Source organism: Chrysochloris asiatica, unplaced genomic scaffold, assembly GCF_000296735.1.
Source record: "Chrysochloris asiatica unplaced genomic scaffold, ChrAsi1.0 scaffold00009, whole genome shotgun sequence".
Classification (NCBI taxonomy): domain Eukaryota; kingdom Metazoa; phylum Chordata; class Mammalia; order Afrosoricida; family Chrysochloridae; genus Chrysochloris; species Chrysochloris asiatica.
Genome location: NW_006408527.1, coordinates 22,883,780 through 22,904,140, shown reverse-complemented (window position 1 = coordinate 22,904,140; position 20,361 = coordinate 22,883,780). Strand labels below are relative to the sequence as shown.

Here is a 20,361-nt window from a genome sequence, read left to right as displayed (position 1 = left end):
CAGAGTTTAATTCCGTGAGGTGTGAAAACTTGTGTCTCACCTTCTGAGTATTCCTAGGGCATAAGGTCCTATCAACAAGCCAAACCATAGCTCAGTCCCATGGTTTCCTTTAAGTGGAAAGGGACAAATTGGACAGCACCCTACCCTCTTTCTAGTCCCCGGTGGACTGGCTCTGTTGGAGCACGGTACTGCAGGACACCAACCAGTGTCATCAGTTTGGGTTAGAAGAGAAGACACCTCCTTGGGGGCAGCAGCTCTTTCCAGTTCCCACTCCAGATATTGTTTGATGCACTGATAGGCTGGGGAGGAGGGGTTGGTATTAGACCAGCCAGGACCACTCATAAGCAATTCTATCTTCTATTCTCAGGAGACCAACCTCCACTCTCAGAGGGACTACTGCTATGGCAGGTGAGAAAACTAACTTCTTCCTCCTTCCTCTACTTCCATCCTCAGCCCTATTAATGTTTCTCTCTCAGATGAAGAGGATGGAGGGGCTAAAGATGTCTGGGAGCCCATCTGTCTCTTAGGTTTAGCTTTGGTATTGTGCTTGGATTTGTTTTCCCGAGTTGACAGGGCATAGCCCCTTATGTAGGTTCCTGCTTTCTGAGGAGGAACCTGTTCCAACGTTCCCTTTTGCGACTTGTCCCAGTAACACGCTCAAGTTCTTCCCAAACCTACTCTGCTCACTTTCCAGGGGCTTCAGTCACACTGTCAGAGGATCACCACTCAGATTCCTACTAGAAAAAGATAATTTACTGTACACAAGAGGACCTAAGAGAGATAACTCTGCCCAGCGACAGGCAAAGAAGGGGGTTCTTATTCCTTGGGTGAGCAGGTGGATGCTCCATTCTGCAGACAAGCCCATCTCCCTCTCTCTTGTCTTCCCCAGGGAAGACCCTCAAGAAGTCCTCCCTTCCTGGGGTGAGCATCCGGCAGCTGGTGGAGGAGATTCCTGAAGGATGTAGCACACCTGACTTTGAGCAGAAGCCTGTCCCTTTGGCTCTGCAAGAGGGTGAGGCCGCCTCCCAGCATGCCTAAGGGAAGAGGGCATGGGCACTCACTTTCCTGGATTGGACTCTAGGTCCACCACCTGGCCAAACACTGTCTCCCAGAACCCTCTACACTTGTGGGGTACCTGTCTGCCTGCATCCCCAGAAGGGGCAAAGGGCCCGGGGAGCAGAGTATGAAGAAGTACTATGCTATGTGGATATAAGAAATATATGTGGGAAAGACAAGGGTGGGGAAATGCTTAACTGGGGACAAAGAAGAGGTTCTGGTTTTATGATCTCATCTCTTCTTCCCTTTCTCACCTCAAAGCAGCTGCTACAGAGGGCAGTTAAAGCTAAGTTTAAAATGACCCTTCCAACACTGGCCTTCAGCAAACCAAGCCCCAGTAGCTCTCAGGCTGGGCTACAAAGTCCATTCTAAGAGCCCATAGGAGCAGGATGCCCATGAAAGTGGTGGGGAAAAGGTTGTGGGGGAAGAAGTGCAAAGTGAAATTTTTTCCCCCACCACAACTTCCTATGATGAATTTTAGTCCGCAATATTCTGGAAAAGAAAATGAATGTTAACTTTATTTTCCTAAAACTGACTTCAAGTCCATATTCAACACAATTGTGAACATTAGAAATTTAGTCTCTTCTCATTGGGATGGGTCTTGGGGCCATCAATCATATGCTGTCTTCTGACACACACGTGGTACCTAGAGGACGAGTGGCCCCAGGCTCCCAGGCTAAGCAGTGAGCCTTAGAGTCTCTTCTGGGGCTAGAACATTGCACCTCTGACCACCTTTGGCCACCAAACAGCCTCTAAAGTTGTCATCTCACCCCTAGAGAGTGGACATGGGGCCCATAAAATCTCATATTCTTCCCACCCAGGAAATCTCATTCCCTTTTTGAAATGGCCATTTGAAATACCTAGAGCAGTGATGGTCACTCACTTCCTCCAATCTCTTACTCTTGGGGTCTGCGTCTTACTCTGCCTGCCACAGGGAAAAATGCCATCTTTCGGGCAGTGGTCTGTGGGGATCCCAGACCCGAGGTGCATTGGCAGCGCACCAATGGTGACCTTGGTGACCCCAGCAAATACCAGATCTCTTCTGTCCCTGGCAGCAAGGAACATGTGCTGCAGGTAAGAACCCTGGCTCTTCTCCCTGACCAGGGACTACTCATCTTGTAACATCCTTTGAAATTTTCCTTGGCAGCCTCCAATCCTCAGAATAGCAAGAGATAATCTGAACTGAGGTTGGAATTCACTCAACTCCATCTTGTGGCTCAAGGTTACCTGAACCAGGGCTGGATCTGACAGGCTCACAGGTGCCTCTGTGATAACCTGGGAGGCAATGTAGACTGGAGCCTCAGGACACAAGCTCTGGAGTCAGACTACCTGGGTTACAACCCCAGCTTCACCCGTTAACTGTGTGGTCTTGGCAGGTTACTTACCCCCTGGGTGAGTACCTTGTTTCTTCATCTGTAGAATAGAATAACAACAATTTAAAAAAACAAATAGTTGCAGTCTATATGTATGCAGTGAATATGTATGGACAGGCCGCATGCTCTGCAAGGCTCACTGTCATTGAAGGTGCCTGTCTAGTCCTAGCTTCCTCCCCAGAGAGTCCTCAGAAGACCCAGAGGCAGCCTAATTGGTGCAAGTAGGGAAGGGAGTCCTTCGTTTCATTTACCTGCACACTAAGCCTGCGTGTGATTTTAAAAGCACACACTTGACAAGTGCCCAGTTGCAGAGGCTTCAAATGATTTTCTCTTGGTGCAGTGGAATGAGGTCAGGGCCTGGAAGTTGATTTCTAGTCAACTCCAACTTAGGGTGGCCCCACATGTGTCAGTAGAATTATGCTCCATATGGTTTTTGCTTTGAAAGGTTTTTGTTGTGAGGTTTACAAAGAAAATTTTGCTTTGCCATTCAACAATTCACACATATTTTGTTTAATGACATTGATTGCAATGCTATTAATATAATTTCTTCCTTTGTTTACTGTTGTTGTTAAATACTGTGGAGTCAGTTCCGACTCATAGTGACCCTGCACAGGGTTTCCAAGGCTGTAAATCTTTATGGGAGCAGAATGCCTCATGTTTCACCCATGAAACCACTAGTAGTTTCAAACTGCTGACCTTGAGGTTGGCAGCCTGATTCGTAACCACTACGCTATCAGAGCTCCTTTGTTTACTGTAGCTCCATGGGATTTTCAATGACTGATGTTTTGGAAAGAGATCACCAGGACTTTCTTCTGAGCACTTAATCAATGTTAATGAATTACAATAGTAATATTGTAGTTACCAATGATCATTGAGCATCTACTATGTGCCAAACCTGGGTTAAACATTTGACATAATTTATATGAATTTATTCTGACCATCTTCAACTGTTTTTGTTATTGTTGAGCCTATACACAGCAAAACATACTAATTCACAGCAAAATGTAACCAATTCAACTATTTCTTTCAGGGACAATGATGACATTCTTAGACTTGTGCAGCCATTGTCACCCTCCTTTTCTGAGTTGTCCCTCCTCCCTTAACACAAAGTCACCCACTCACTATTTTTTGAGGTGTGATTTTCCCAATTCTACAAGTGAAGAAACTAAGGTTTAGAGAGGTTAACTAACTAGCCCAAGTCTCACAGACAGGCATACATGACAGAGACGGCATTCAGTGACAGATCCATCAGACTCCCAAATCCAGCTCATTCTACCACACCACACTGCACTGATGGCAAAGAGTTGGTGTAGCCATCCTTGGTCCTGGTTCTGTTTTTTGTCTTGAGGTCCTCTCCAGATGAAGACTAAGTTCCACAAAGACAAGGGCTGTGTATTGTTCATCTTTATACTCCATAGTGAGTGGAGGGCAAAGAGGTGCTAGCCCTGTTCCCTTGTCCTTGCCCTGTCTGCAGATCAACAAGTTGACTGGCGAGGACACAGACCTATACCGCTGCACAGCAGTGAATATGTATGGAGAGGCCGCGTGCTCTGCAAGGCTCACTGTCATTGAAGGTGACTTTCTAGTCCTGGCTTCCTTCCCAGAGAGTCCCCAGAGGCCGCCTAATTGGTGCACACTAGGCCTGCTTGTGATTTTAAAAACACACACTTGACAAATGCTCAGTTGCAGATGCTTCAAATGATTTTCTCTTGGTTCAGTGGAATGAGGTCAGGACCTGGAAGCTGACTTCTAGTCCTGGTGGTAGTGGTGGTGGTTATGTGCCATGGAGTTGGTTCTGACTCATAGCGACCTTCTACTAATTAATTCAAGGGGGTTTGCTTTCCTCTCTGGACTTGAGTTTTTACAAAGTTTGTACAAAGTTTGTACAAAGGATGCTTTCTATGTCAGAGTCCTGGTATGGTACTGTAGGACAAGCACTAGACTGCTAGTCAGTACAAAGTTGGTGGTTCAAACCTACCAGTTGCTCCTTGGAAACCCTTTGCAGTGTTGTTATGAGCCAGAACTGACTCCACAGCACTTAACAACAACAACATGTCAGAGGTGGCAAACAGCTAATCCCACCCAAAACAGTACCCTCCTGTTGATTCCAACTCATAGTGACCCTCCAGACAGAGTAGAACTGTCCACAGGGTTTCAGACACTGCAAGTCTTTATTGGTGCAGACTATCTCATCTTTCTCCCATGGAGTGGCTGGTGGGTTTGAACTGCCGACCTTGCAGTTAGCAGACTATTGCACCACCAGGGCCAAATTCTTCACTCAGACATGTTTTACTTGGTTTATACAGTCTCTTTATGTTTTTTTAATTGATGGTTAATGTGTAAAGATATATGTCTATTGAAAAAACAGCTCTAGTCTCTGCTTTGGTTATTTTTTTGTTTACAAGTAACATAAAACTCTATTAAGAGTACCAAAAATAAGAGACCTTTAACCGCTTCTCATAAAGAGCCCAGGACTTATGACACAGCTCACTGTTGTCACCAAAGAGCCACACTCTTGCTGTCTCATAGCTCTGCCATCCTTAACAATTGGTTTATCACCTCATGGTCAAAAGATAATTGCTGCAGATCCAAATTTAACCTATATTTAAGAAAGGAAGAAGGGGAAAGAGTAGGCTCCAGTTACATTTATTCCTTTTATCAAGAAAGTAAAAGATTTCTCAAGGATGCTTCAGAGACTTCTGCTTGCATTGCATTGGTCAGAGTGGTGCCACATGATCACCTCTAACTGCAAGGGAAGTTGGGAAAGCAAGTGTTATGCTTTTTTAGTCTCTTTAGTAGGCAAAGAAAGGAGCCCTAGTAGTGTAATGGGTCACATGTTGGACTGATGACCAACGGGTCATCAATTCATATCCACTACCCATTCCGAGAGATTAAGATGAGGTTTTCTGCTCCTGTAAAGATTTGTGGCCTTGGAAACCCTATGCAGGGTCACTGTGCGTTGGAACCAAGTCAGTGGCACTCAGCAGTAGTAGGCAAAGAAACAGGGAGTTAGGAATGACTGTAGAATCAGCAGTACCTGATATCTTTGGGCCTACACATTGAAATGACAACTCTCAGTGTAGAGAAACAGCAGCTTCTTCCTTTAGATGTTCTTCAGTTTGTTGTGGTCACCAGTGACCACTTCACTAATTGATGGTACCTCCCTCACCCCTGCATGAGATGACTATCTGGTTAGTTCCACCTGGATTTGCTAAGGCTATGGGTTATCAAAGTTCATGGACAACCCTTGCCCTCTTCCATCCCAATTGCTGGGATATGGCTGCGCCTTGAGGAGAGTGGGGAGGTCAGGGCACTGGTACTCTATCAGTTTCTCTGGAAAAACTTCAATGTATCCTACCTTTCTCTCCTTCTATCTACATCAACTCCCTCTGTTCTGCCCTGGATGGTGTAGTTGGCTTTCGGAAGAATCGGAAGAGGCACCAGGAACCCCCAGAGGGTAGGTGGATTTGTCAGAAATCTTCTTTGGGGAATCTGCTTTGGCCTTTAGGGAATGGTTACTCCTTGCCCATTCTTTGCTCCCCACCTCCCAATCCTGGACCCTGTGGCTCATCACCGGTCCACAGGAGAGCTCCTTTTAAAAGCTCTGTTGTCAGCCTAGGAACACAGGACATCCTTCCTCCATCTCCCTAGCTGCCTTTCTTTAGAAAAGCCCTGCAGAAAGCCCTGGGTATCCCACCTGGGATTGGGGCCTCATTCTTGGTCCTTTTCTAGACCTCAGGAAGGAGCTGATGGACATCCGGAGGATGCTGAAAAAGAGGTGGGTCTGGGTCTATCTATGGAATGTCTGTGGAGTGCTGGTGTGGCACTGTGGGTTAATGCGCTGGACTGCAAAGTGGGTTTGATCTGCAAGGCTAGTGATTCAAACTCACCAGCCACCCTTTGGAAACACTATATGGGATCGCTATGGGTTGCAACCATCTTGATGGCACTAAACAACAACAACAATATAGTATCGATGGAGTCCTGATGTGGCGCTATGGCTTAATGCACTGTACTGCAAAGTCGGTTTGCTCACTCCTCAGAAACACTATACAGGGCACTATGGGTCCGAATCTACTCAACTGCACTTAACAAGAACAACAATAGTATCTGTCCCCCGTCAATTGCACAGAGCTGACTCAGTCCTGGCCATACCCTACCACACATTCAGGGAAGTGAGACTCCAGGTAGCAGGTGGTAGGACAGAAAAAGCACTGATCTAGGAATAGAGGACCCAGCTCTGCCTCTTAATGTAAGGAGTGTGCTGGTTCAGTACAATAAACACTGGACTGCAAACCACGAGGTCCCTGGTTTGAGCCTACCAGCCACTCTGTGGGAGAAAGATGAGACTTTCTGCTTCTATGAAGATTTAAAGCCTCAAAACCCCTGTACAGGGTGACTATGCATTGGGACTGACTTGACAGCACTTAATAACAACAATCCTTGAGCTAATTATCTCTCTAGAGTCCTTGGGAACTGCATTTGTTTAAAGCACTCAGCTGCTAACTGAAAGGTCAGAGGTTCAAGTCCACTCATAGGTACCTCAGAAGACAGACCTGACAATCTACAGAAAAATCAACCAGTGAAAACCTTGTGGAGTGCAGTTCTCTGACACACATGGGATCACCATGAGATGTTCTCAGTTCCAGGCAACTGGATTTTAATAACCTCTCCTCTCTGGGTCCTGATCTAATCAAAAGAGGTATGCTCCATGAGCACAATTTTTCCTCTCAAAATATCTTACTGAGAAATCTATAATGCAAGCTATTGGGAGCAGAGTTTCACCAGTGAAAAACTCGGCCTGTGGACTGAGGCCAGCACCTGCTCATTGGTGGGTCTTTCCTGTCCCCTCCAGTGGTTATTGTTGTTAAGTGCCATTGAGTTTGAGGAGCAGCTAGTGAGTTTGAACCACTGATCTTGTGGTTAGCAGTTCAGTGCTTCTCCTCCAAGTGGTTAGTCACAGAATTTTCCAGTCCCTGTGTCTCTTTGCTCCTTCTAGGAAGGCACTGTTAAGAGCAGCTCCCCAGACTTCCCAGGATGCTAGGACTGGGTGGTCAGGACATATGGTTCCCCTGACCTCTGATCTACCTGCCTTGCTTCCCAGGACCCCACTCCCAGCCCCAGAAAAAAAGGTAGACCTCAAGCAAGTGTGGCAGCTGCTGATGACTGTGGACCGGAAGGACTATGAGCAGATCTGCATGAAGTATGGCATCGTGGACTTCCGAGGCATGCTGCGCAAGCTGCAGGAGATGCGCAAGGAGCGCGATGACAAGATGGCGAAGGTACTCTGCCCTTGCCCCACTCTGTGTGCTCTGGGGCCGCAGACTTGAGTTGAATTTGGAAGTAGGACTTTGGAAACCAAGCGAGATGGAGGAAAGGAGCAGGCAATATCTAGTCCCAAGTTTCATCTCCATGAATGTGGCTTTGCTGCCTCCTCTGGGGCTTTGGAAAAGTTAGGATGGTGGACCTCGTTTTCCTCACTTATAGAACGCGGACAATGGTTGTACCTACCTCATGGGGTTACTGAGAGGATGAATGAGAATGTAAAGCACTAAACCTGGTGGGGCTTCCTGTCCGCTCTCATCATTACTGGATGTCAGTGGTGTTGTTGTTAGGTGCCGTAAAGTTAGTTACCACTTACAGTGACCCCCATGTGACAGAGTAGAACTACCCTATAGGGTTTTCTTTTATTCTTTTAACTTTTTATTGTGAACTGAGTACAGGTTTACAGAGCAGAGCATCAGTTTCACATTCAATATGTTTCAAATTCACTTTCACCTCAAGGTCAACAGTTCAAAACTACCAGCTATTTCGTTTGAGAAAGATGAGGCTTTCTGCTCCAGTAAAGATTTACAGCCTCAGAACTCTATGCAGAGTCACTATAGGTTGGAACCAACTCCACGGCATATCATCACCACCACCCTTAGTCTATTGGGCTAATTGCTTTCAGGAGTCTTCAGTTTTCATAATTCTTCTTTCCTTCAGACAGGTAGAGAGAAATAGTTGCACCAAAAATAGCTGCTCATGAGCTTTTAATATCCCAGTTACTACTCACCAAAGTAGGATGTAGAATAATGTCTTTGTCGATTGTTATGCCAATAGACCATGGTGTCCCCAGACTAAGTGACTTGTTCCCTCAAGATGTTTGGTTATGTCTAAGAAGTTTTCATAACTTTGCCCCCATGTATATCTCACCACATTCATGGCTATATTTACAGCAAAGATAAATACAAATGTAAGTACAATATCCTCTGTCAAACTATACATATTTGTGAGGACCATAGGATTGTCTTGACTGATTTTTACAGGTCTTTCTCAGAACTAATGGGTTCAAACTACCACCCTTTCGGTTAGCAGCCAAGTGCTTAGCTATTGTGTCACCATGGTTCCTTAAATTTGTGTACCTGTCTTATTTCTAAAGCCTTCCAGTGAAGGGAATTTCAGTTTCTATTAGCCCTCCTCTCATTTCAGTATCTTATAAACTGTATAGGGAGTTCTTCCCTGTGTCTAACCTAACTATAAACCAAAACCAAACCAGCTGCCATTGAGTGGATTCTGTTACATGACCAACCCATATGTATCAGAGTAGAACTGTGCTCCATAGGGCTTTCAGTGATGGATTTTTTGGAATTAGATTGCCATAATTTTCTTACAAATGTGTCCTGTATAGGCTCAAATCCCCAATCTTCCCATTATCAGCCCAGTTCCTTAACTGTTTGCATGACCCAGGGACTCCAACCTAAGCTTCAAAATAGCTGACGTTAAGCCCCACTAGGCTAAGTTCTTTATGTACAGCTATTTTTCATTTTCTAGGAATGGAAAACAACTATTTCTCTTTATCTTGAAATATTCTTTTATTAACTCGAAGCGGATTCATTCAATCTCCTATTCATTGCCTAAGCTTTCCTCCACATTGTCTGATCACTTTAACACAGGTCCCAGCTCAGAGCTATGCTTACAGTAACTACTCAATAAATGTTTCTTGGATGAAAGAAAAGTTGGATAGGAAAACCCTAGTATGTTCTCAGAGTACCTGGATACTTGATTTTCTCTCTGACCTGATGTTTGATCTTGGAGGATTTCCATCCTTGTGGAAGGAAATTAAGTCTCCCCACTTGAAAAATATTGGAGTCCTGGTGAGTCTTGGTTAAAGCGCCAGACTGCAAAGCCATTTGAACTGCAAGGTTGGCAGTTCAAGCTCACCAGCTGCTCCTTGGAAACCCTGTACACTGTTGCTATGGGTCAGAATCAACTCGACGGCACAGAACAACAACAACTTGCAAAATGGATACATGAGTATTTAGCTGGGTATTGTGGGACTGTGACTATAAGGGTCTGGAGAATTTTTTGAGGAAAGACTGAAAGAATGCTCTGGTGGACTTTCTTCCCTTTAGTATATCAACACCATCTCCAACTTGAGACACATCAAGGTCACCAAGGATGGACTTGCAGTGTTTAACTTGGAGCTGGATCTCAAGGATTCTGGCAGCAAGATTTACTTGTATAAGGTGAGGTCAGAGGAGCCGTGGAAGGGGGTTCCAGGAAGGGATGCTGGGAGTGGAACTGTGGGTTGATGAGTCCCCCTATAGGAACAAACAGAAAAGACATGTGGAGAACCCAGCATTTAGGGATGGAGTTTAGGGTTGGAATTAAGTCAAAACTGGGGTAACCATTCCAGAGAGACTCCTTACATCTCACTGAGCACACAGACTCTGCAACCAGGCCTGCAGTTATGTGACCTGTCTCACCCAGGGCATGGGGTGATGGGAAGGTAAATAGAGGTGCCGATTAAGTTCACCCCTTACACTACAGCTCCTTATCCAGAGACTTGACACATTTGTTTATGGGTCACAGGAGTAATTACCTGTCAACAGGGCACTTACGTGTTGGTGTGGGGAGGAGCATCAAAACGTGACACTAGTTCTGTAGCCAAACTTACCCTGACTCTACCTTTTACTAGCTATGTGACTTGGACACAGTAATAATCTTCCCTGTGCTCCAATGTCCTCTTTTGTGTTATGAGAATAATGTAGGACCGTCACAGGTACATTGAGGTGATAAATTAGATAATGCATGACTTGCTCCACCACTCATCTGGTGGCTTGTGTGTTTCTGTGATGCTAGAAGCGATGCCACTGATATTGTAAATATCAGCAGGGTTACCCATGGTGGACAAGTTTCAGCTGAGCTTCCGGACTAAGCCAGACTTGGAAGAAGGAAAGACAGACTACTTCTGAATGTTTAACTGCTGAAAATATTATAAATAGCAATGGAACATTATCAGATTTAATACAGGAAAATGAAAACATTATGACTAGCACCAGAAAATTGTCAGATATAGTGCCAGAAGATGAGCCCATCAGGTTGGAAGACACTCAAAATATGACTGGGGAAGAGTTGCCTCCTCAAAGTAGAATTGACCATGATGATGTGAATGGAGTAAAGCTTTAGGTACAGTTATTTTGCTGATGGAGCACAAGTCAAAATGAGGAGAAGCAACTGTAAATATCCATTAATAACTGGTACATGGAATGTACAAAGTTGAACCTAGGAAAACTGAATGTCATCAAGAATGAAATGAAACACATAAAGATCAACATCCTAGGAATTAGTGAGCTGAAATGTACTGGTATTGGCCATTTTGAATCTGATGATCCTATGGTTTACTATGTCAGGAAAGATAAATTGTAGAGGAGTAGCTTTGCTTTATCATCAAAGAGAGCATTTGAAGATCTGTCTTGAAGTACAATCCTGTCTGTGATAGGATAATATCCATACACATACAAGGAAGACCAATTAATACTACTATTATTCAAATTTACACACCAACCACTAAAGCCAGTGATGATGAAATTGAAGAATTCTACCAACTTCTTCAATATGAAATTGATCAATCATTCAATCAAACTGTATTGATAAATCCTGGTAATCGGAACGCAAATGTTGGAAACAAAGAGGAAGGATCATACGGTCTTGATGATAGAAATGATGCTGGTGATCGCATGATAGAATTTTGCAAAACCTGTGATTTATTCAACATAAAAGGCAACTATACACATGGACCTCACCATCAGCTAAAACAAGGCCAGGAGCAGACTGTGAAACAGATGATCAATTATTCAAATGTCTGTTCAGGCTGAAGCTGAAGAAAATTAAAACAAGTCCATGAGACCCAAAATATGATCTTTGACACTCAAGACCATCTCAAGAACAGATTTGACACTAATGACCAAAGACATTTAAGGATGACATTAACGATTTCATACAGAAAGAAAGCAAAAGGTCATTAAAAAAAAAAAAGATAAAAATGGATGTCAGAAGAGACTCTGAAATTTTCTTTGCAGTGTAGAGATGCTAAACACAATGGAAGAGATGAGGAGGTAAAAGAGCTGAACAGAAAATTTCAAAAGGCAGCTCCAGAAGACAAAAATTAAGTATTATAATGAGATGTACAAAGACCTGGATTTAGAAAAACAAAAGAGAAGAACACCCTCAATATTTCTCAAACTTGAAAGAACTGAAGAAAAAAATTCAAGCCTTAACTTGCAATATTGAAGGACTTCATGGGCAAAATATTGAATGATGCAGAAAGCATCAAAAGAGATTTGGAAGTAATACACAAAAAGAAATGGTTGATGTTCAACCATTTCAAGAGGAAGTATATGATTGAGAGCCAACAGTTCTGAAGGAAGAAGTCCAAGATGCACTGAAGGCATTGACAAAGAACAAAGCTCCATCAATTGATGGAATACAAATCGAAATCTTTCAACAAACTGATGCAGCACTCACTCTTCTATGCCAAGAAATTTGGAAGACAGCTGCCTGGCCAACTTATTGGAAGAGATCCATATTTGTGCTCATTCCAAAGAGAGGTGACCCCACAGAATGCAGAAATCATTGAACAATGTCATTAACATCACATGAAAGTAAAATTTTGCTGTTTCATTTTGTTGTACATAGGGTTGCTATGAGTCAGAACTGGCTCAATGGCACATAACAATAACAGCATGATTTATTCTTCCCCTTACCTTCCTGTCCCCCTTCTGCTACTCACTCTGTTTGCTCTAGCTCTTCCTTCTGCCTGGCATGCCCTTCCTGGATTGAGGGACAGAGTTCTGTCCCTCACCCTCAATGAAGCTTCCCCTGACCTCCCTGTTGATACTATCTCATTGCCCCTGCAATAGTGGCTGTACTTGCTGTCTGAGTTTCTGTCTCAACAATCTTAGACATAAGACTTGTCAACTATTTACTCCATGGAGAGAGTGATGAAAACTCCCAGGGCATTTATTCCCTCCACTTCACACTCTATGCTCCCCTGCCCTTCATGCCTCGCCCCTTGCCCTTTTTTGGTTCCAGCACTGGGTTGAGTGATGCCTGGGTCCAATGGGAGAAAACTGTTGCTTATGGTCAGAGTGGGATCAAGACTCTGAACTCTCTTCCTTCTCTGGCCTCAGGATGGTGAGATGATCCCCTTTGGCTTTGACAACCAGACCAAGCACTGTCTGCGGCACCTGGGGAAGCGCTATTACTTCCAGATCCAAGACCTGCGGCCCCAGGATGCTGGCATTTACCAGGTCAGGGTGGAGGATGCCGAAGTCTTCTCCACAGAGCTGGAGGCCAGCGGTGAGTGGTTTTCACTGTGGAAATCAGTGCCATGTTTTATGGGGCATAAATGTGATACGACCCCCATCTCAAGACCAGCAAAGTCTAGTTGGGGAGAGGGATGCACACCCAGATGGCCCAACTATGAGCTCGATCCAATGCCTGTCTCCTCTTGATGCTCTATTGAGTTACAGCTGTGGATATACCGATCTTGCTCCTGCTGTAACTGTAGCACCCAATAATTTTCAGATCAGATCTAAATAAATTTCATAGGTTCAAGCTTTAACCTCACTCCTTTCTGATGCACAATCTTCATCTCCCAGAACTCCCTAGCAAGACTCAGCACCTGAGTTAGGCACATTTGTGCCCTATAGACACCTCTTCCTCCCCTGTCCACCTGGGGGCCTCCAGTTCCTCCCTCCTCAAACTCTGCCCCCTGCTCTGTACTCATGTGTACATGACCCTCCAGTTACTGGGCAGCTTGAGGAACCTCTTGGATGGGTAGGAGAGGCCTGTTTGAAGGAAGGATAGACCACATGGAATAAGGGGCTTCAAAAAGTTCATGGAAAAAGTATCATTATCTTTCAACTCCATTTTTCCGTTAGCTTTTTGAAGCCCATTCATATGGTAGGAGCCCTGGTGGGGTGCTGTAGGATCAGCAGTGGACTGCTAACCAAAGGTCAGCAGTTCAAGTCCACCAGCTGCTCCTCAGAAACCCTATACTAGGTTACTATGAGTTGGAACTGACTCGAGGGCACCTAACAACAACTCATACAATACACGACAAAGCTGAATCAAGGTTGAGGAAGACAGAAGGGGCCTGAGGTCCCTGGGGTGGAGCATTGAATACCCTGAAAATAACCTGGTGTGGGAAAAACAACATGGGCTTTGAAGTCAACCAGACTGGGGTTTGAATCCTGGTTGGACTGCCTCTTAGCTATATGAGATTGAGGCAAATCCTTTCACCTTTCTCAGCTTCAGTTTCCTGTGAAAAGGATACCTACTTCAGAGGTGGTCATGAAATGAATAATTTAAGTTACATGAAGTACTGGTACATAGCATGTTGGTTTTCTTCCTGTACTCACCTTGCTCTTTGCTTTGGGTTTCAAATTATGGAATTCCAGAGCTGAAAATAGCCTACTGCCAATCGCAAACCACAGTCCCTCATTTTATCATAAAAGGAGTCTAAGTGCTCGACTTCTAACTGGTAAGGCCCCTGCTTGAACCCACCAATGGCTCTGAGGGAGAAAGACTTGGCAGTTCACTCCTGTAAAACTTAAAGCCTAAGAAACCCTATGGGCAGTTCTACTCAGCCATGTAGGGTCAGTATGAGTTGGAATAGGAGCTCTGGTGGAGCAGTAGGGTAAGCATTGGACTGCTAATGCCCAGGTTGGCAGACACTCCATAGGAGAAAGATGAGGCTGTCTGCTCTTATGAAGATTTCCAGCCTCAGAATGCCTGTGGGACAGTTCTACTCTGCCCTATGAGGTCTCGCTGAGTCAGAATTGACTTGACTGGGCAATGAGTAGGGTGCTGGGCAATGAGTTGGAATTGACTCAACAGCACACAACCATTTTATCATTAAATAGTTTAATGACTTCAAATCATACTGTATCTGGGGAATTGACACTTGGGGTAAAGAGATGATTGACCCATTCACAGTAAAGAAGGAAGTTTGTGATTGTGCTGGTCTAAACCTGGTGTCAGAATGCCCAGCCCCACTGTGTCAGGCCACACAGTATAGTATTGCCATGTGACTCACCCACTCCTGCTTCCCGGCAGCCATCCCACCAAGGGTAGTGGTCCCACTGGCCGAGGTCCGCTGTGAGCAGCAAGGTGACGCTGTCTTTGAGTGCACGCTCTCCAGTCCCTGCCCCAACGCTGCCTGGCATTTCCAGCATCAGCTGCTCCGATCCAGTGACAGATTTGAAGCATCTGTGTCCCCTGATGGGCTGACCCAACGGCTGGTGGTGAGGGGGGTGCGTTTCTCTGACATGGGCTGCTATTCACTGAGCACTGGGCTCCACGTCTCCAGTGCCTGGCTGGTAGTTGAAGGTGAGTGGCCCATCCCTCTGCTTTTCCCTGCCTCCCCAAAGGCAAGATCTCAGGACAAGGAGGGCATGAAGGCTAGAGGCTTCTTTTGGCCAGGTTTTTTTCCCCATGATTGTATTTATTTATTCAGTAAATATTTATTGATCACTTATTATGCATCAGACACTGTTCAAAGCACAGGGATACATCTGTGAACAGAACAGAAAAATATTTCCTGTCCTTGTGGAGCTTTTATTATAGTGAGCAGGAGACAAACAAGTATCTCATAAACTAAAATAGTGGCTCTCAACCCAGAGCAGTTTTGCCTGTCCCCCACGGGATTTTAGTTACTTGTTTTTTAAAAGAAAATAAAGAATTAAATGTTGTTGTTGTTACTGCTAGAATATACACAGCAAACACACATACTGATTCACGTTTCTACGTGTACAATTCTGTAACAAAGTTATGCCACCTTTTTTGCCCTTCTTTCTGAGTTGTCAGTCACCTGTTTACAATGGTTTTCTCATTCTTGGAGAATGAGGAAGAGGACTCTGTGACTCTGTCCTCAGTCCACTGTTGATGCAAACCCCCTCCTGGCCAGCCCAGCCCTCCTTGGCTGCATCTACTCCGTAGGAGCCCTTGGAATTACTCTGGGGGCACAGGTCCAAGATGGCCCTACGGTCCTTCAGTGTGGATGAACCATCCCACTACCCCTCCCCCACCTCCGGGATTGGGATTTGGTCTCAGGGTAGCCCGAGAACACTGTAAAGTGAGATTTATAAAGCAGCCATTAGAGCAAGTTAAGTTTTTTAAAACCATGCACTTGCTTATAACAGTTTGATAAGCAAATGAATTTTTGACTTCTGTATTTTCTCTTCCATTTTCATACACCAGGTAACAGGGTGAGGTGGCCTTTGGTTACAGGACAGGGGAGGGGGTGATGACATTTATCTGTGCAACAGTCAGCACAACCTGGCTGGCTTCACATGTGATCAGCCTGTTTCTACATTGGGGAAACTCTGGGTCAGGCAAGGCAGTTGCGGTAAGCCAGGTGCCCTGGATGGATATAACAGGGATTTGGGTTCTTTCTTTTGTCTCTCTCTGGGGGCATTGACATCCTATGAAACCTCACCTGATCAAAGCTGGGAAGAATAAAGGCTTTCTGACCACCAGTGAAGACGGCCAGCTGCAGGCACCAGGAGCCCAGGCTTTAGAAGTGGAAGATTCCAGAAAGATCAGTGGAAATGGAGGGAGACATGGAGAGCAGGACCCCATGGAGGGCTCCCTCATGAGACCTGGGCTGGTTTCCAGACTTCAGCTCACAGTTGGCCCAGAAAGCGGTGGTCTTGGTGGACATGGCTACTCCTTGATGGAGGACGAAGAGACAGCTGACTCTGCCTGGGGCTCTGGGCAACTAAGGGAGGCCTTTCCCAAAGAGAAGGGAGGTAGAGTCTCTCTTCTAGGAGAAAATCAGCTCCATAGAGAAGGGGGCTGGGGTGGAAGCTTTCCAGGGATGTCCCATCTACAAGACAAGGGCCCAGATTCAGGGTTAGGTCTCATAGAAGAACAACAACAAGGCCATGGAAGAGACAGTGATGGAGACAGGTGCTGGGAGGCAGCAGGAGGCTGGGACGCTGAGTCCAGGTCTCCTTGGGCTGGAGAGTTGTGGGGCAACTGGGAAGGAAAGGAGCACAGAGAGGGCAGGCAGGGCCAGGAGCAACTCTGGGATGCTCAGGTGGGACCTGGGGTGCGAAGGATGGCCCTCATGGGATCCCAGTTTGATTCTATGGGGGAGGTGATGGAGAAGCTGGTGCAGGAGGGGGATGAGATGGAGGGAAGGGATGACCTGAGCAAGGGAAGGAGGAGAGGAGAAGCAATGGCAGCATGGGGTCATGGTACTGGCCTGGGGGGATCTGGAGACAGCAAGGGGGCAGTAGGTCCTGGATCCCTGAGGTCTCCTGGAGGAAGAGGTTCTAGCTATAGGGCAGGCATGGGTGCTGGGTCCTGTGGCTCTCAGGGAAGCAGAAATGCTAACCATGGGAAAGCAGGGGTCTACCGGGAGTCAGGGGAGTCTCTGGAACAGACATTTGAAGACAAGGATTTCCAGGAACCATCTATATCAGGTGGCAGAAAATTCCCACTAGGGAACAGGAGTCCTGAGACTAAAGCTGTGGGGCCACTGCAGGGGACAGATGAAGGGGGCTCAGGAGAATCTGTGGTTGAGGGAAGAGGCTATAGTACTGGCTCTGGAGGCCCTAGAAGCCTTGGGGACTGGGAAGGGGGGTTGGGTTGTAAGGATGATCAGGAGTCAGCTGCGGCCTTATATGGGACACAGAAAGGCCCCCAAAGCCTCCAGTCTTCCCAGGGCTGGACATCAGATCAGAGAGGAGCAGGGGGCCCTGGAAACATAGCGTCTGATGGCATAGGTCCTTGGGGTAACACATGGTCTAACCTCAGACAAACTGGGACTCGCTGTAGGCCTGGTAGAGGGGAAGCAGGTGGTACCCAGGTGTCTGAGCTAATGGGGACTGGTCAAGGAATGGATGCCAGAAGCTACAGATTAATTGAATCTCCAGGCCTGGGTGCTCAGGAGCCTGGGGAAACACTAGGAGGCACAAATGGACTAAGAGGTCCTGGAGTGATCAGGTCTGAATCAGATTTCGGGAATGGGCTGTGTGGCTCCAGAGGAAAGGGACCCAGAGATGAGATGGGCTGTAAGGATGGCTTAGGGAACCTGAGGGGAATGGAATCTAGTACTGAGAGTGGCTTGGCGTATTCTAGCGGAGTAGCTCCTAAACATGGGACTGGGTATAGCGATGGCTCAGGGGTGCCAGGAGAAACTGGGGTTGGTCAAGGTGATGGTTGTAGTGTTCCCTCTGGAGCACCTGGGGAAACAGAGTCTGAAGAAGGGGGTCATTATAGACAAAGCTTAGGGGTGTCTGGAAACAAATCTGCTTATGATCTGGGGAGAAGGGGAACTGGGAGAATGAACAGTTTCAGGAATGTCTCAGGTAGTACTGGTGTTGGGCCCATGGGTGAAGCAGGTCATTGCGATGCATCCAGAGGCCAGAGGGACATGGGCTCTGGGGATGGTAATCTAGGGAGTCCTGGCACAGTGGGATCTCTGGGTAGAGGTGACCTGAGAACCTCTGACACAGTGGAGGCAGCTGGGGAGGGACATGTAGGAGGAGGGCCAGAGGGTTCTGGAAGAGTAAGGCCTTGGGGCCAGACTGAAGACTGTGGGATCTTCAGGACCTCAGGGGCTCTGGAGTCTTTTGAAGAAAGAGGCTATAAAGATGGCTCTAGGGATCCAAGAGCCATGGAACCAGGGTCTCGGAGGGGAGGGGGCAGCATGGGTGATGGGGGTGCAACCAGGAGCCCTGGTGCCAGGGCATCTGAGCCTGGGACACACGAGACTTTAGCTTCTCATGATGGGGTTGGTTCTGAGACTCTGTGGACATATGGGTCTGGCAATGTGCTAGGCTATGGGGATAGATCAGGGATTGCAGGGCCTCAGGGAACTGGAGGCAAAACAGTTTATGCAGGTGGATTAAGGGGTCTTGGGCCTCAGGCATCAGAGCCAGGGGGTAAGGCAGATCTCAGAGATGGTCCAGGGGGTCTTGGCAGAATGGGGTCAGGGGGTGAGGATAGTTTTAGAGCTGGCTTAGGGGATCTTGGAGGAATGAGTCCAGAGGGTGAGGCTGGTTTAAGAGATGGTTCAGGGTGTCTTGGAGGAATGGGTCCAGAGGGTGAGGCTGGTTCCAAAGATGGTTCCGGGTGTCTTGCAGGAATGGGGTCAGGGGGTGAGGATAGTTTCAGAGCTGTCTCAGGGGGTCTTGGAGGAATGGGGCCTGGGGGTAAGGCCAGTTTCAGAGATGGTTCAGGGGGTCTCAGAGGAATAGGGCCAGGAGGTGAGGCTGGTTTCAGAGATGGTTTAGGGGGTCTTGGAAGATTGGGGCCAAGGAATGAGGCCGGTTTTAGAGATGGTTCATGGGGTCTTGGAGGAATAGAGTCAGGGAGTAAAGCCAGTTTCAGAGATGGCTCAGGGGGTCTCAGAGAAATAGGGCCAGGAGGTGAAGCTGGTTTCAGATATGGTTCAGGGGGTCTTGCAGGAATGGTGTCAGGGGGTGAGGACAGTTTCAGAGCTGGCTTAGGGTGTCTTGGAGGAATAGGGCCAGAGGGTGAGGCTGGCCTCAGAGATAGTTCAGGGGGTCTCAGAGGAATAGGGTCTGGGGGTGCGGCAGATTTCAGAGATGGTTCAGGAATTCTTGGAGGAATGAGGCCAGTGGGAGAGGCAGATTTTAAAGCTGGCTCAGAGGGTCTCAGAAAAATAGGGCCAGGGGGTGAGGCAGGTTTTAGAACTGTCCCAGGGAGTTTTGGAGTAATAGGGCCTGGGGGTGAGGCTAGTCTCAAAGATGGTTCAGGACATCTTAGAGAAATGGGATCAGGGGATGAGGACAATTTCAGAGCTGGCTTAGGGGGTCTTGGAGGAATGGAACCAGAGGGTGAGGCCAGTTTCAGAGATGGTTCAGAGAGTCTTGGGGGAACAGGGTCAGGGGGTGAGGCCAGTTTTAGAGCTGGCTCAGGTGGTCTTGGAGGAATAGGATCAGGGGGTAAGGCAGGTTTTAGAGCTGGCCCAGAGGGTCTCAGAGGAATAGAGTTTGGGGATGAGGCAGGTCTCAAAGATGGTTCAGGAGGTCTCAGAGGAATGGGGCCAGAGGGGGAGGCAGGTTTTGAAGCTGGTTCAGAGGGTCTCAGAAAAATAGGACCAGGGAATGAGGCAGGCTTTAGAGCTGGCCCAGGGGGTCTCAGACGAATAGGGCCTCGGGGTGAGGCTAGTCTCAGAGATGGTTCAGGGAGTATCAGAGGAATGGGACCCGGGGGTGAGGCCAGATTCAGAGATGGTTCAGTGGGTATTGGAGGAATGGGGTCAAAGGGTGAGGACAGTTTTAGAGCTGGCTCAGAGGGTCTTGGAGGAATAGAGCCAGGGGGTAAGGCAGGTTTTAGAGCTGGCCCAGAGGGTCTCAGAGGAATAAGGTCTGGGGATGAGGCAGGTCTCAAAGATGGTTCAGGGTGTCTCAGAGGAATGGGACCAGGGGGTGAGGCTGGTCTCAGAGATGGTTCAGGGGGTCTCAGAGGAATGGGACCAGGGGGTGAGGCAGGTCTCAGAGATGGTTCAGGGGGTCTCGGAGGATTGGGACCAGGGGGTGAGGCCGGTCTCAGAGCTGGCTCAGGGGGTCTTGGAGGAATAGAGCCAGGGGGTAAGGCAGGTTTTAGAGCTGGCCCAGAGGGTCTCAGA

At 47.1% G+C, this 20,361-nt stretch overlaps 1 protein-coding gene across 1 annotated transcript in view; it reads left to right on the top strand.

Moving 5' to 3' along the window:
• Window positions 1-401: 401 nt before the first annotated feature.
• The window catches only part of IGFN1 (immunoglobulin-like and fibronectin type III domain containing 1), a 100,356-nt gene continuing 80,396 nt past the window's right edge, over window positions 402-20,361 (top strand). Inside the window, exons 1-11 of the mRNA XM_006834227.1 lie at window positions 402-408; window positions 890-1,012; window positions 1,991-2,130; window positions 3,904-4,003; window positions 5,842-5,886; window positions 6,162-6,207; window positions 7,534-7,711; window positions 9,824-9,937; window positions 12,884-13,052; window positions 14,814-15,086; window positions 16,205-16,247. Coding sequence (XP_006834290.1) covers window positions 402-408; window positions 890-1,012; window positions 1,991-2,130; window positions 3,904-4,003; window positions 5,842-5,886; window positions 6,162-6,207; window positions 7,534-7,711; window positions 9,824-9,937; window positions 12,884-13,052; window positions 14,814-15,086; window positions 16,205-16,247 — 1,238 coding nt within the window. The remainder of the gene's footprint in view (window positions 409-889; window positions 1,013-1,990; window positions 2,131-3,903; window positions 4,004-5,841; window positions 5,887-6,161; window positions 6,208-7,533; window positions 7,712-9,823; window positions 9,938-12,883; window positions 13,053-14,813; window positions 15,087-16,204; window positions 16,248-20,361) is intronic.